We start from the raw sequence: 14,121 nt of genomic DNA, 5'->3' as shown, positions 1-14,121 counted from the left end.
ATTTTAAAGCACGCCATTAGTTAACTCTGTGGTCTGTTCTGCTCTTTGATTGGTTGTTCTATGACGTCAGCGAGAAGGCCCCTCCCCTCCTCCGTCCTCTAGGCGAGCCCCGCCGGTGTAACTCAATGCAGTATGGCGGCGGCGGCGGAGACGGTGGAGACGGAAAGAGCTGAGTGAATACTACGGTCTGATCCGGGCCCGGAGCGCTTTATCCGACCCGGTCAGAGTCTGCAGCAGTGGGAGCATCAGAGAGACGGATAGCTGCGTCCGAGCGGAAGGAGAAGGCCTGAGTCTACGGTTCCTGTCGTGTAGCATCGTGTGGTAGGCTAGGCTAAGCTAGGCTAAGCGGCGGGTGCTGCGCAAACTTTGGGAGTTATAGTAAAGCCGCGACGGCGAGGCCCGGCCCGGGGTTCGGTGAGTATTTCCGGGGAGAAGAAACAGAGACAGGCCCCGGTGAGTCTAAGCGGTCTGTGGGTCTGTCTCCCTCGGGCGGCCACTCTCTCTCTCTCCCCGGGGCAGAGCGGGTTCTCAGCCGCTAGAGCAGCCTCATCAACACCGCTCCTGTGGAGGAAGGCTGGAGGGCAGGATCATGGCCCTGAGGTGGGTTTGGTGACCGAGCCGTGTGTGTTGTTTGATGGGAGCGGTGGAGCGACTGCAGCCTGGTTCTGTGCCTCGATAAACGATAATTTCCAGCGGACTGGACACGGCCTCGGCTCTCAGCCTCCTGCGCGGAATCTCCTCAGTTTCCCCTGGAACAGAGATTAAAAACTGTGCAGATTCAAGCAGTGCTTTTTTAAATCAGCACCCTGCGTTGGTCCGAGTTTTAGCTGCAGAAGTTTAAACAGTTAAATGATGCAGATGTGAAGACAGGCCTGAGAGAGAGAGAGAGGTGCTGGACTGAAGGCCAGGTGTGTTATTTAAATCACAGCTGGATGTTTCTCCTGGCCCTTTTCTACAGGTAACTGCTTTAATGGGCTCCGCTCAGAGCCTGTGAAAGCTCAGGTGACCGTGGGCTGGTGAGGAGTCTCTGACCCGACAGGTGTTCAGTGTGAGGTGTTTAAAGCATGTGGACTTTTTGATGTTGTGAACTTTTTTCAGGTTCAGAGAGGATCGTTGTTGTTGTGAAGTTTGGGTCTGGCGGGGTGTGTGTTCATGTACAGGTGTATGGTTCTGTTCGACACCATGGTGGATCTGAGAGACGCGCTGGAGACAGGGGGGTTCTAGTGAATACTGTAGTGGATCCAGACTTCATTTGGACGTTATGTAGCCGGGTTTGGAAGTATGCGCATGTGTCTGCGTTTTACGAGCCAAACCCGACCCAGACTGTTTCCGTAAACGATAGGACGCGTGGAAGGTTTGCCGTCCTGGATCAAGAAGCCCTGACTTTAGTCTCTGGTTGGAGTAACACTCCCAAGCCCTCGTCGTCCCCCATGCCTTCAGCGCTGGCCATCTTCACCTGCCGCCCGAACTCTCACCCGTTTCAGGAGCGCCATGTCTACCTGGACGAGCCCGTCAAGATCGGGCGGTCGGTGGCCCGCTGTCGCCCGGCCCAGAACAATGCTACCTTCGACTGCAAGGTGTTGTCCAGGAACCATGCTCTGGTCTGGTTTGACCACAAGACAGGCAAGGTGAGTGTGTGTGTGTGTGTGCGTGCGTGTGTGCGCTCTGCATGCATAAACAGGTCTGACAGGCTCATGTTTGTGTGTTAAAATACCTGCGCAGGTTGTTTTCTTCCCTAATGAGAGCAGTTATGAGTCTCTGCTGTGAGAGCTGCTGATCGATTCTGCAAAAACAAACCACGGCCCTCATTGCCCTGTCCACGGCGCGCTGTATTTGGACACAGGGAGAAAACCACACCTACAGCCAACTTAAGACGGGCCTCTTATTTAAAACTAGCCCCACACTGAGGATCTCAGGGTTTGCGCTCAGTGTTGGGGGGTGTGGCACTGGGATTATCATCAAGTCTGGAGTTATTTATTTCTCTAAACGATGGAGTGTCATAGTGTTACTGTCAGAACTGATCTTTCACTAGATTCCCTGCACTGTCAAATCTCTTAATCCGTCTCCTGCAGAGTTGCAGGTTGCAGCAGCATTAGTCTCCAGCACGGTCCGGCCGTTGAGACACCCAGCGGATTATGGACGTTGGACGGCTAGTTTTCCTTTTCACCGGTCAGTGAACAATGACCCACGTCTCCGTGAAGAGCAGGCAGGGTTTGGGCGGGTTATTCATTAACCTGTGCTCCGCGTGTACTTCCCACTGTCAGTCGGACCTTGCTTAGCCGTACTCTGGGGCGGAGAGTGGTGTTTTAGGGATCCTTGTGTCACGGCAGCTGGACAGGGCGTGGTTTTGAGTGCTCTAGAGTCAGAGCAGCACACCCCTGCGCACAGGTTCTTCACTGAGATCCCTGGGACTCTGGACCATCGTCTGTTGTGGGTGAGCTCAGGCTTAAATCTTAAATCTAGAAAAGGAACTTGTTCTTAATGACATGGCTGGTTTAATTAAAGTAATGTAAAGACGTATATTAATAAAAGAGATTAGGCTTAAAAAAGGTAAGGCATTCTTTTGTTGGAGCAGTGCTCTGTGTTCAGTCTGTGCCTTAAATCACTCTGAGGATAAATTCAGATGAAAAATGAATCTACACGACCCCCCTGCGCACACTGTTCTTCTCTGGGTTTAATTGGTCTCAGTTTAAGTGGTGAATGTGAACCTTTTCAGAGACGTTTGAAGGGATTTGCGGGCGTTAAGGTGTGGTGCTGAGATCAGGGAGCGTGTCTCAGAGAAAGACTGGGCGAGGCCTTTAACCTGTCTGAGGTGTTTAGGCGTGACGCAGCAGCTGAATCAGAAATTGAGTGGAAAAGGAGCTCAGGTAGATTCCTCACAGCGGAACATTCAGAGATTCGGAAAGAGAACCGCACACTTTTTAAAAAGGAGAGACCACATGCAGACGTATTAGGGTAGAGAGTTATTTGCTGTTTGGTCGGGCGTTCGCATGCACAATCATCTGTGTTTTGAACATAATTGTTCGCATACTTGACTGTGTGCTGAAGGCTTGAAACTGGAGGCTCCCACTAGGGGGCAGACAAGAGAAAGAAGCAGGTAATTTGGCCCACCGTCGTGATGCTGCTGATCACCTGCCCGCGTAGTTAACAGCATCTATATCTCTACTAGGGCTGTCCCCAGTACCACTTTTACGGTTTCGGAGGTGTTTGTCGTTCAGAATATCTGCTTTAAAATCCCGAGGCACAGAGTTAAACCAGAGCTTCATGGAGGGGTTTTGGTCTAATTTCATGTGTAAAGATAGAGCCTTGAATACAGATGGTGTAGAGCGTTGTCTTTATTGAGAGCCACATTTATCAAAAAAAACAAAAAAACAAACAGCAAATATAAGTTGAGGAGTGTGTGTTTGTGAAAATCTATTTACATTCACACTACAGGCGATCCCATCCCAAAGGTGAGGGAGGTTGAGGCTGAAGGTCAGGGTGAGGGTCAGAGGAACAGCTGTATGTTTCTGGAGTTTTAAGTTGCTCTCTATTTTAATTTGTTTTTATTGCTTTAAAAATATGGTGAACTCAGCCCGATGCGCTTTTTGCACCCGTCCCACGCCACCGACGGGTAAGGGTTAGGGTGCCTGTTCTGATTGAGGCGCACACGTTCTACGAGGAGATCTGAATGCACTGCAAATTTGACTAAAATGATGCAATGTAGTCATAGTTTAAAGGTGCTGTAAAACATCTGGTGGTCTGAGGTGGTCCGATTGTCCATGCCAGGGTCCGAAAGCCCCTCCCAGCCGCTACAGTCTGTTTCCATCAAAGTTAAACCACTGATGTCAGTGCTGAAAATAGTTAGTCAGGAATGTGTCCCCTCTCCAGTGTCTGTTATTATTTGGACAACTGTTTAGCAGCTGACTTCAGCCACTAGAACCCCCCTCCTCCACCCCTCCACCCCCCCACCCCCCAGAGGGACCACCACCCTCCCCATAGTATCACAAACAGCTGCGAGGGACACTGTCTTGCATCAGCAGCTTTTGGACTAAAACGAGCCCACTGCCCGCCAGGCTGACGCAGAGACGGAGGGAGACTCGTGTCTCGGGATGGTGCGGTGACACGGAGGGGTTCTGATGGTTCTGCCCCTGCCCTGAGTCTGCTGCTCCATTCGGAGAATCCCACTCCTGACGCACAGATGCGCTCTTTAATCTGCTGATGAATCCTGGGAGTGTGTGCTGTAGTGCTGGGCTCATGTTCGGGGCGAGGGGAGGGGTTGTGGATGGAGGGAGTCTGATCAGAGTGAAATCTGAGTGAAGGCCGTTGTCATCTGTAGTGTTTCGTTTTTGTAATAATCACTAAGTCCTGAGCCCCACTCGCAGTGTCAGATTAATCTCTACTTTTTTAAAATGATTATTAATGTCTGACGTTCCTGCGTTAGCCGCCCTCTCCATGAGAAGCAGTTTAAAGGCCCTCTGATAGAAACACCCACAGACGTGTGTGTGTGTGTGTGTGTGTAAGAGACCAGGCTCTGTTTGCAGGTCTGTGTTTCTGTGGACCCCCCCATGCTGCACTCTGTGTTTATCGACTGTTATCAGGTCAGTCGACTGTGGCCGCCCCGTCTCACGCCACACAGTCACCTCCCGCCGGTTCAGTCCTGAAGGTTGTCTGTGCAGTACCCCGTTGTGGCCCTGTGGGTAAGGGTGGCCAGGTGTGAGGGGAAGTGCAGGTGGTTCAGTTTAAGTCTGGTGTTTACAGTGAGTGCGGCTGAGCTGCTGGAAGCTTGTTGTTGTGTCGTGTGGTTAATGCGCAGTTACTTGTGATAATGTTTTGGTTTTTCCACCGCACTTGTCTCACTCTGAACCTGTCCGTGTCCCCAGCAGCAGGTTTTCAGCCTGTGACTGGAGCGCTGAAATATCACAGAGGACAGTGGAGCGCGCTCTGCTCTTGGTTCAGGTTCAGAAATAGCGATCTGCCCAGAGTCTCTTCTCCTTTAATTATCACCTCTTAGTGACAATGGCGTCTCCTCCTGCCTGGGAGGAGTATTGAGGGGGGCTGGTGTACTCATGGATAGTGGTGTTTGGACTTATGTAAAGTGTGCAGTAAAAAATAGTCAGGCTACAGTCAGTGCTACATTTGTGCCAGAATCACGACTGTGTGTGTGTGTTCTCTGGGTGATCCTGACTGAGAGGGGAAGGCTGGGCCTTTGAGGGCTGTAGGAAGGGCACAGAAGAATGTGGGGGCGTGTTTCTGCAACAAATAAAATGAGACTGTATTTCACTGCCACACACACACACTGGGGCGATCACGTGGCGCGGTGGCTGTGTTTGCAGGTGCTGTGGTGCTGATAGGGGGGGTGCGTATCTAATGAGAGTGCAGGGCTGAGATAAACTCCTGAGCCAATGGACCATTGACCTCTCACTCGCCTCCACTCAGTGCCACCACTCCTCAGAGCGAAGATCTGCAGCACAGCCTTCTCATTGCGCCCTGTCTCACTGTGCCCTGTCTCACTGCCTCATTACAGCTGGGAGCAGGATGGTTTACACTGGAACAGTGCTTTCTCCTCTCTCAACACCCACAGCTGAAATACCCTTCAGCAGAACACCTAGCACTCCCCTCGTGTGTGTGTGTGTGTGTGTGTAGCGATGTTGGGTCACTCCAGTCCCCTGTTAGAATCTGACGTACGTGAGAGCGGATGGTGAACGTTTTAAGATACACTTTGTTTCAGAGCGATGAGGCGACGCATTAAACACATGACTCCTCAGTGATATTACAGATGAGGCTCTGGGGGTTCTGGTCCCACTCACTTCTGATTAAACAGGTTCTTTAGAGCAGTTAGAACCCAGGAGTGTGTGTTTAAAATCCTCTGAAATGGAACGGAGCTGGAACCCTCCCGCTGCGCCGAGTCTGGGCCGGGGTTCGACGCTGTCTCCTTGTGTCTGTCTGTCATCTCTAACGCTTCCTTCCTCCCTCTCTCTCCTGCAGTTTTACCTCCAGGACACCAAGAGCAGCAATGGCACCTTCATAAACAGCCAGCGCCTGAGCCGAGGGTCCGAGGAGAGCCCCCCGTGTGAGGTGCTCTCTGGCGACATCATCCAGTTCGGAGTGGATGTGACGGAGAACACTCGCAAAGGTGAGGGTGGGATTTCATGGCTGTTCAGTACCAACATCGCCGACTGGTTCAGTCCGGCAGGTGTCCTCCAGCTCTCACTCTCTCACACACTCGCATCCTTTCTCTCTCTCACTCATTCACATACCTTCTCACACACTCACTCTCTCACTTCTGTACTCATTCAAACACTGGCTCTCTCGTGCTCTCTCTCTCTTGCTTGCTCTCTCTTACTCGCACGAACTCACGCTCTCTCACACGCTTGCGCTCTCTGTCTCTCTCTCTCTCGCAGATGCCTCTTTGAAGATGTGTTTGTAAATGGAGCCGTTGTCTTTACAAATTATTTTTTTATTTTTTTGAGAGAGCAGCATCTGCTTCCACGTGTCTTTGGATCAAACAGCATCCTGAAATTGTAAACACTGTGTCTCAGTGTTTTCTTATCAGCGCCAGGTCAGGGTTAAACACAAAGTTACCCCAGGGTGGGGCGGGTTTAGTGATTAGAAGTGTTCTCTGTGCTGAGGGAAACTTTTATTTGAAATGTTTAATATTTACTCCTTCACTGTAGGTTCCTTGTAGGGTCTGGTAGCTTAGCTCTGACCCTCCCGGTTCTGTTCCGGTCTGGTCTTCCTGCCCGACGTGGGTCCAGCGTTCAGCAGCACAGTCGTCGTCCTGTGAGTTCAGATAACGGAGGGGTTTTGTGTTCGGTTAAATTTACAGAGGAGTCACTGTGATGCGAAGATGTTGAAATGTTTCGAATGACTTTCTGGCTCCATCCGCGTGTTGTGATGTAAGCCTCCTGTGCGAGGGGGGGGTTTTGAAACCCTAGAGCAGTTCATGATTGCTGCCCTGAAGGTGTTGTAACGAGAGAAGACGAAGTGGAAGCTTTCACAATCAGATATGAATGCAAAGCAACTTGCCCTTTTTGAGCAGAAGAGGAACGCTGCGATGTAGAGCAGAATGATCTCAGAGCGAGGAGCCCTCAGTCGACTGCCGTCAGGGTGTCGAAGGTAAGGAGGCAGAGCGGAGTCTGACCCCGCCGTCACAGAGGGGAGGTTGTGTGTGGAGGGTGTGTCTGAGCTAGAGAAACAAGACGGGTTCTAAAGCTGTTCGACTGGAGCGTGAGTCAGCTGCTCCAACTTGGCTGGATTATATAAGGGAGTGCCTCAATTCAATCAGATCTGAACTTGTGTGTGTGTGGAGCGTTCCTCTGCTGAGAGATTGTCCTGTGATTATTCATCCATTTTAACTTTTGTCTTTTGTTTCTCTCTCTCCAGTTACTCACGGCTGCATAGTTTCCACCATCAAGCTCTTCCTTCCCGATGGAATGGAAGCTCGGCGACGATCAGAGTAAGACCTGCTTACTGCAGAAATACACACTGCACAGTAACCAAGTCTCTACACACACACACACACACACACACAGAGCGTTCAGGCTGAAGTAGGTGGGTCCTGGGGCACTGTTTTTATGGGGCGTTCTCTCTTAGTGAAGATCAGTAATCTTAATATATTCTTATCAGAACTTCATCTAAAGTCTCGGGTTCATAAACGAATCATAAAGTTTCTTTAGTCGGTGAGTGTCTTGTTTAATGGAGGCTTCACAAGCGCTTTATTTTAATGCAGTGGAGGGTTGTGTCTGTGGGGGAGATCTGCCCTGACACTGTTTACTGTTAAAAATGAGCTGCTTTTGTAGAGTTTCAACTGCAGAAAAATGTTAATTTAACAGGATTATTGCTGGAGTGTTTCTGACATAAATTGTGTGTAATTCCACGGGAGAGGCTTAAGTATTTGCTTTATAGTTTGACGCTGTGCATTTTTTGTCCAAATCACCTGACGCCCTCCTCTTATTAGATCTGTCAGGCATTCACATTTGTGGAGCTCCTCCTGAAACTGTATTTAACGCCGAAACCCAAAGAACAGATTTCCAGTGTTGCCTCTGAACACCCGGGCTGTACTCTGTGAATATAAACACGTTTAGAACCTGCAGCTCGCTCCAGTTTATTGAGTTTATAGAGTATTCCGCTATGAACAGGGAGGGGGCGTGAGCACGTGGCGGTGAATACGGAGACGTCCTTACGCTGTGTGAATGCGACGCAGTGACTGGGTTCTCTCTGTGAGGATGAGTCTGTGTAGAACTGGACCATCTCTCTGTGTTTGTCCTCTGCGCTGAGAGCTCTGTGGAAACGCAGTGCACACTGTAAAGTGGAATCCAGGCTAATTCTAGAGTGCTGCCTGTTTTTAGATCCGCTCCTGATTCATCACAAGTGAAAATGAGCTGTAAATAACCTGAACCCGTGACCCTAGCACGGACGTGTTACAGGAAACGGAAGCCTTGGGACCTCCATGAAAATCGGGGGTGGGGACAATGGGAGTGTTTGATCTTGTGGAAGGCAGCTGTCAACTTTAATCCCACGCTAAGTTTGTTTTACTGTGACGTTGGTGAGGTGTGACGCATTCTCCCTCCATCGTGAAACGTTCCACAGCGTTTGGGGCGGTTGTGGTGTTGGTGTTAGAGCTGTCACAATAACCGTAATAAGGCAATACAGCGCTATTCACCAGCCGACCACAAACAATGGCACGAACCTTCACCGCTGCAGTGTGTACATGCTTTTTTTTTTCTTGTTTTACAGTGTCTGTGTGTGTTATTGAATGGACACACATGCAGCTTCGACAGTTTGGGAGCATTGTAGATTTCCACCCGATGAAACAACAGAGCCAGGCGATACACACGAGGCAATGTGCAACATCTGTGACAGAAAGGTAGCTGTGAAACAGGGAAATCCACATTTGAGTCTCATTTAGCTATAATCCATCTATCGAAGCCCAGCTGCCTCCAGCCCCGAGTCATGGAGCAGCCTCATAAGGAGCGGTTCGGGCCGGTCCCAGGTGGCAGTGAGGAGTGTAGCTCTAGAATCAGGACAAATGAAGTCATTTGGGACGGTAATATCACACATCGCCGTGTTGAACCGTGTTAAAACACCACACGGGAAATTCTTTCACTACGCCCCGGGGTTAGCGGCGGTGAAGGAGGTGAAACGTGAACTCCGTTAATTTGAAGTCATCCCTGTGTTTCTCATCCTCGACCCGTCTCTCGGAGCGGCCTGTGAGGGCAAATTGAGCTGTAGACTCTGTCCTCTGTTGAAAGCATGATCTTCTTTTTTGCTGAGTCCCCCCTCCTTTCTTTTCCACCTCTCCCTGATCGTTCTCGCTCCCCTGTCTGCCCCTCTCCCCCCGCCACTCCTCGGGGGCCTGCAGCATTGTTTAAGGTCTAGATGATGAATGTGTCTCGTGATGCAGCGCGGTTCCTAGGACGAGTTCTCGGTTCAGTGACATGTCGGTTCTCCTCTCGGGGCAGAGGCCCGTTAGCTGTGGTATTTATAGCGGCCACATGCTGCTCGTGGTTGAGCTCTGCCCCCTGGAGCACAGCCAGGACGGGAGAGACACCAGCATTGCCTTATTGTGTGTGTTAGTGTGTGAGTGTGCTACATCAGGTTACTGAGTGGACGCATGCATCGTGTGTGTGTATGCGTGTGTACGTGCACTTCTGTGTGTGAGTGCGCATCTGTGTGTGTGTGTGTGTGGTGTGAGGAGTCCAGGGGAAAGGATTTGAGAAGGTCCAAGCTCGTCTTGCTGCTGATCTCCTGAAATTCCTTCCATATCTGACTAAAGACCTCTTCCCGCGTCGCTCCTGTACTCCAGGGGGCAGTGTTCCTGCTGGTGATGGACTGGTTGGAGATGAATTGATTGAAGGATGCAGTAAGTTCAGAGCAGAGTTGAGCTTGGTGATCGCTGTGGGCCTGAAGGAGCTGGGTGTGTCCTCTGGCAGAATCTCTCCACTGTATCATCCTTGGCCCCTGCCCCCGGCTCTGCTCCGGTGTGGATTCCAGAGAAGTCGGGAACAGGGAGTGAGTGAGGGGCCTCGCTGTCGATGATAACCTTACGTTTCCGAAAAGGAAAATTATCAGTACGAGATCCATTCTGCTCTTTCTGTTTCAGTTTAAGTGAAGAAATCTCATTCCAGAAATGTTTGTAAATGCTGCCTTTCACACCTCGTAAACAGCAGCAGGAAGTTTCAGATACTTCAAAATAATAAAAACTACAGGGGCAGCTGTGGTCTGGGGGTGAGGGAACCGACAGGTCATGACTGAAGTGCCCTTGAGCGAGGCACCTAACCCCCAACTGCTCCGTGGCTAGGGTTCACTGCCCCCTAGTGTGTGTGTGTGTGTGTGTAAATGTGGAGAACATATGCCTCTGTGTGCAGCACGGTGGCTAATAAAGTGGTTTTAATTCTAATACGCCACATGTAGCAGTGTCTGTGCCTGAAATAAATCTCGAGGGCCGCTGCTGTTCTCTCTGTGTGGTGGATCTCTTCTTAAAACCTGGAGATTTCTGCAGCAGGACCAGGAAGTTTTTACTGAAGCTCAGCGAGTGTGTGTGGCACTGAGCAGTTCTCCTGATGGCAGCAGAGAGACTTTTAAAACAGCGGTGAGGTGCGGGTCCTCGGGCTCAGCACTGCAGAGCTGCTCCGACTCGTCCTGCACTTAAACCACAGCCCGTGTCGTCTCCGTCTCCTCTGGCGCAGGTTTCAGAGTGGAGTTCACCCACTGGAGCTCATCTGGACATGCTGCGGTGCACGGGCGGCTCAGATGTGCTGTGATTGGCCAGTCTCGTTTCCCTTTGCTCACAGGAATGCGCCCCAGCCTGCTGCCTGTTTCTGCTTATTGTGGAGTGGAGTAAGAGCGAAGGGCACCGGCTACGGATCCGGTTCTACCACATTCTGACCGTGCGGTCCAGTCATTGTGTAGGAAAAATGCAAACAGTCGCCGTCATCATTACACGCTTTGGTTGAGATGAAGGAGAAGTTGATAACGGGAACGTCAGCCTGAGAGTGGTGAAGCGTGACCCTCGGCCGAGGGAGGGGCATAAAGGCAGCTCTGGGTTCACCTCCTCACTTCGTTCTGACCACAGCTGTCAGGACAGATATGAGGAGAGTGTGTGTCTCTCAGTGCACCTCACCTCACAGGAGCGTAGGGGCTAGAGCAGAGGGGAGAATGATTTGGGAGAAGAGGTAAATTCTGACCGTTTTTACTGAATTAACTGTGAACTTACTGAACTTAGATTTGTGCCTTAGTTACCTGAGGTTTTTTCCCTGTAGCAGCAGCTGCCTCTGAAAAGGGAACTTCACAAAAGAAGAAAAATGTTCTTAATGCTAATGTGACACATTTTATTCTGAATATTTACAGTGCTTTGCTTGATTTTCCTTCTGTTTTATTTTTAAATGCGTCTTTTGTTTCTGTGGTCTTCGGTGTTCTGGTGAGTGAGGGGTAGAGAGAGGGAGAGTTTGTGGTCCTCAGTGTTCAGGCCCAGTCCTGAGAGTGAAGAGAGAAGGTGCTGTGCTGGGGACAGGGCCCATCGGCGGCGGGGCTGAGGATCTGGGCCCGGAGCAGGAAGCGTTCAGTGGCGCATGGCTGAAGTTGCCGTGCCGGGTCGGAACAGGAAGTGTTCAGCAGGGCCGGGTCGGAGCAGGTCGGGGGCATTGAGCCATGGCGCTCGGACGGCGACGCTGTGGTTTTGTTACTGCCCCACAGTCACACACAGTCTCCGCTCCAGGCCTTCAGCTCAAAGTTAATGTTTTACTTTTGTGTGTGTGTGTGTGTCAGGTGGCATTCTCCACTCCTTTCATTTTTATTGATGAGAAGTTGTTTAGATTGTTTACAGATTTGTGAGAACGGTTCAGACTTGTTCCTGACCCCAGACGAGTCGGTCGCAGACGAGGGTCTTCCTCGGACGCAGACGGAGACGTGAGCTCGGCAGCGACTGAGTGCAGCTTCTGTTTTTAGTTTTCCCCAGATGCTTTTAATTTGTGTTCATTACAGTTTTATGGTGTGTGTGTCTGTGAGTGAGTGCACGGGACACTGCACTTTGTCTTCACTGAAACCTCAGCATAATAACATCTTTAGTAAAGCAGCTGTTTTTTAAATTCCTTCATGTAAAAATCATGCTCCTGTTTAAAGGCCATGGTTCAGATGAAGTCCTGCAGCGGGAGTAAAGTGGGCCAGTGCTAATGTGGGTTCAGGTCTAGCAGCGCAGTGTGAGTGTAAATATGAGTGTAGCTGTCCTCCGGGGGTCTGGTTCAGGAGCAGTGTCTGAATACTGTGGAGTAAATGTGGAGTTGGAATAAAGAACAGAGAGGAGGAGGACGTAGTGGAAGAGGAGGAGCGTTAAATGAACGTAGTGTCAGTCTCTCTCTCAGCAGACCCTTGTTTCCTCTGGGACGGAGCTGTGACTCCATGGAGACTCCGCGGCCGTTCCACCGCATTCACACGCAGCTGCGTCACGGTTAAACAGTAACTCGGAGCAAAGTCCAGCCCATTCTCACTCTTAGCACCTCATACACACACTTGTTTCTTGTGTTGGTGCCCACATGAGCGCCCGGGTTTAGGGCTGTGAAAGGCGTGGGGGTGTGGGGGTCATCGCTGCAATCTGCTAATCCTCCTCTTTCTTTTCTTCTCTTCAGTGTCATTCAGACCCCGCTGCCGCTGCCCGTGGACAAGGTAAGACTGACCCTCTCCCTGCGCAGTTTCACTGCTGCTCTGGTGTCTTTCTTTGGTTTTGTCCCAGAGTTTCTGTGCTTCAGATCGAGACTCAGTGCAGGGCGCTTCCTCGTCACCGCTGTGTGATGTCATCTGCGCGCGGCGCACTTTGTTTAAACGAAGCTGTGTCAGAGATTTTTATTTCCATCACTTTGTTTTTAATTCTGACAGATGTTTTTCCATCTCTGAGAGCTGACGAGACATTTCCCTCTTAGTTTTCTCTCACCCTGAGGAACCCTGGGTGCTCCTCCCTCAGCAGCACTGGACTCAGCACGCGTGGAGGAGAGCACTAACAGCCCAACTCTCACGCCATCCACCTAGAGACGCTCCTGATAACTCGCGTCTTTGTGGATGATTTCCCTGCCAGAAAGTGAGAGTCCTGTAGTGAGTAGAGCTCTGTAGGACCCCAGCCTTGGGGGCTGTTCTCGCTGGTGCCGAGGAGTTGAGTCGTTAGGGACAGGGGATGCTCTCAGCACAGACGCGTCTTTCTCTGAGGACTGGAAAGTGCTGGCTGCTTGCTTGGAACAGTTAATCACATTAGTGACCCAAATCTAATTCCCTGCTGTTTCCCTGCTCTCCAACCAGGACTCTCGCTTGTCTAAAGTAGAACCCTGTTAGAACCCGTTTCTGTGAGTGCAGCTGTGGGTCAGTGAGCTGCGGGACACTGGGGTGTGTTCGGTGTGGAAAGAGCCCCTGAATGGCCCTGTGGTGGGCAGCAGTGGGTTGTGGTTAAAGTTAGTGTTGGGTATTTTTTGAGATCTTTCTCGCTGTCGCTCAGAAGTGAACAGTGCTCTGCTGTGTGTGCTGCACTGCTGTCGATACTACAGACGGAGCGTCAGAAACGGCCCTGAAGAGTCTGCTGGTACCCCTCGACCCCCAGGGATCAGTGTGTAGCAGATATTTGGATGCGTGTGTGCATGTGATTAGGGTTTGATTGGACCTGCTGGTTCTGATCCAGAGGTAGTGGAGGATGTGTTGTGGTCAGAGAGGCAGCTTGTCATCCCACAAGTTTTTAAGTTGCTGTAAGTGCCGTTAAGTTCCTGTGGAGGACGCTACACTGCTCTTCTTCAACTGAACTTTGAACCCGTTATTTCTGGAGCCTCCAGCCACCTGCTTCTCTCTCTGCCTGTGTCTGTCTGCCTCCCTGTGTCTGTCTGCCTCCCTGTGTCTGTCTGCCTCCCTGTGTCTGTCTGCCTCCCTGTGTCTGTCTGCCTCCCTGTGTCTGTCTGCCTCCCTGTGTCTGTCTGCCTCCCTGTGTCTGTCTGCCTCCCTGTGTCTGTCTGCCTCCCTGTGTCTGTCTGCCTCCCTGTGTCTGTCTGCCTCCCTGTGTCTGTCTGCCTCCCTGTGTCTGTCTGCCTCCCTGTGTCTGTCTGCCTCCCTGTGTCTGTCTGCCTCCCTGTGTCTGTCTGCCTCCCTGTGTCTGTCTGCCTCCCTGTGTCT

General features: G+C 51.0%; 1 protein-coding gene across 8 annotated transcripts in view; it reads left to right on the top strand.

The window, feature by feature from the left end:
• The first annotated feature begins 141 nt into the window (after window positions 1-141).
• The window catches only part of slmapa (sarcolemma associated protein a), a 32,829-nt gene continuing 18,849 nt past the window's right edge, over window positions 142-14,121 (top strand). For all 8 annotated transcript variants that reach the window (XM_066670140.1, XM_066670139.1, XM_066670138.1 and 5 more), the window contains exons 1-4: window positions 142-1,628; window positions 5,968-6,115; window positions 7,366-7,438; window positions 12,606-12,642. In XM_066670140.1, coding sequence (XP_066526237.1) covers window positions 1,431-1,628; window positions 5,968-6,115; window positions 7,366-7,438; window positions 12,606-12,642 — 456 coding nt within the window. In that variant the 5' untranslated portion in view covers window positions 142-1,430. The remainder of the gene's footprint in view (window positions 1,629-5,967; window positions 6,116-7,365; window positions 7,439-12,605; window positions 12,643-14,121) is intronic.

Source organism: Hoplias malabaricus, chromosome 5 (assembly GCF_029633855.1).
Source record: "Hoplias malabaricus isolate fHopMal1 chromosome 5, fHopMal1.hap1, whole genome shotgun sequence".
Classification (NCBI taxonomy): Eukaryota; Metazoa; Chordata; class Actinopteri; order Characiformes; family Erythrinidae; genus Hoplias; species Hoplias malabaricus.
This window is presented reverse-complemented; position numbering and strand designations above follow the sequence as displayed.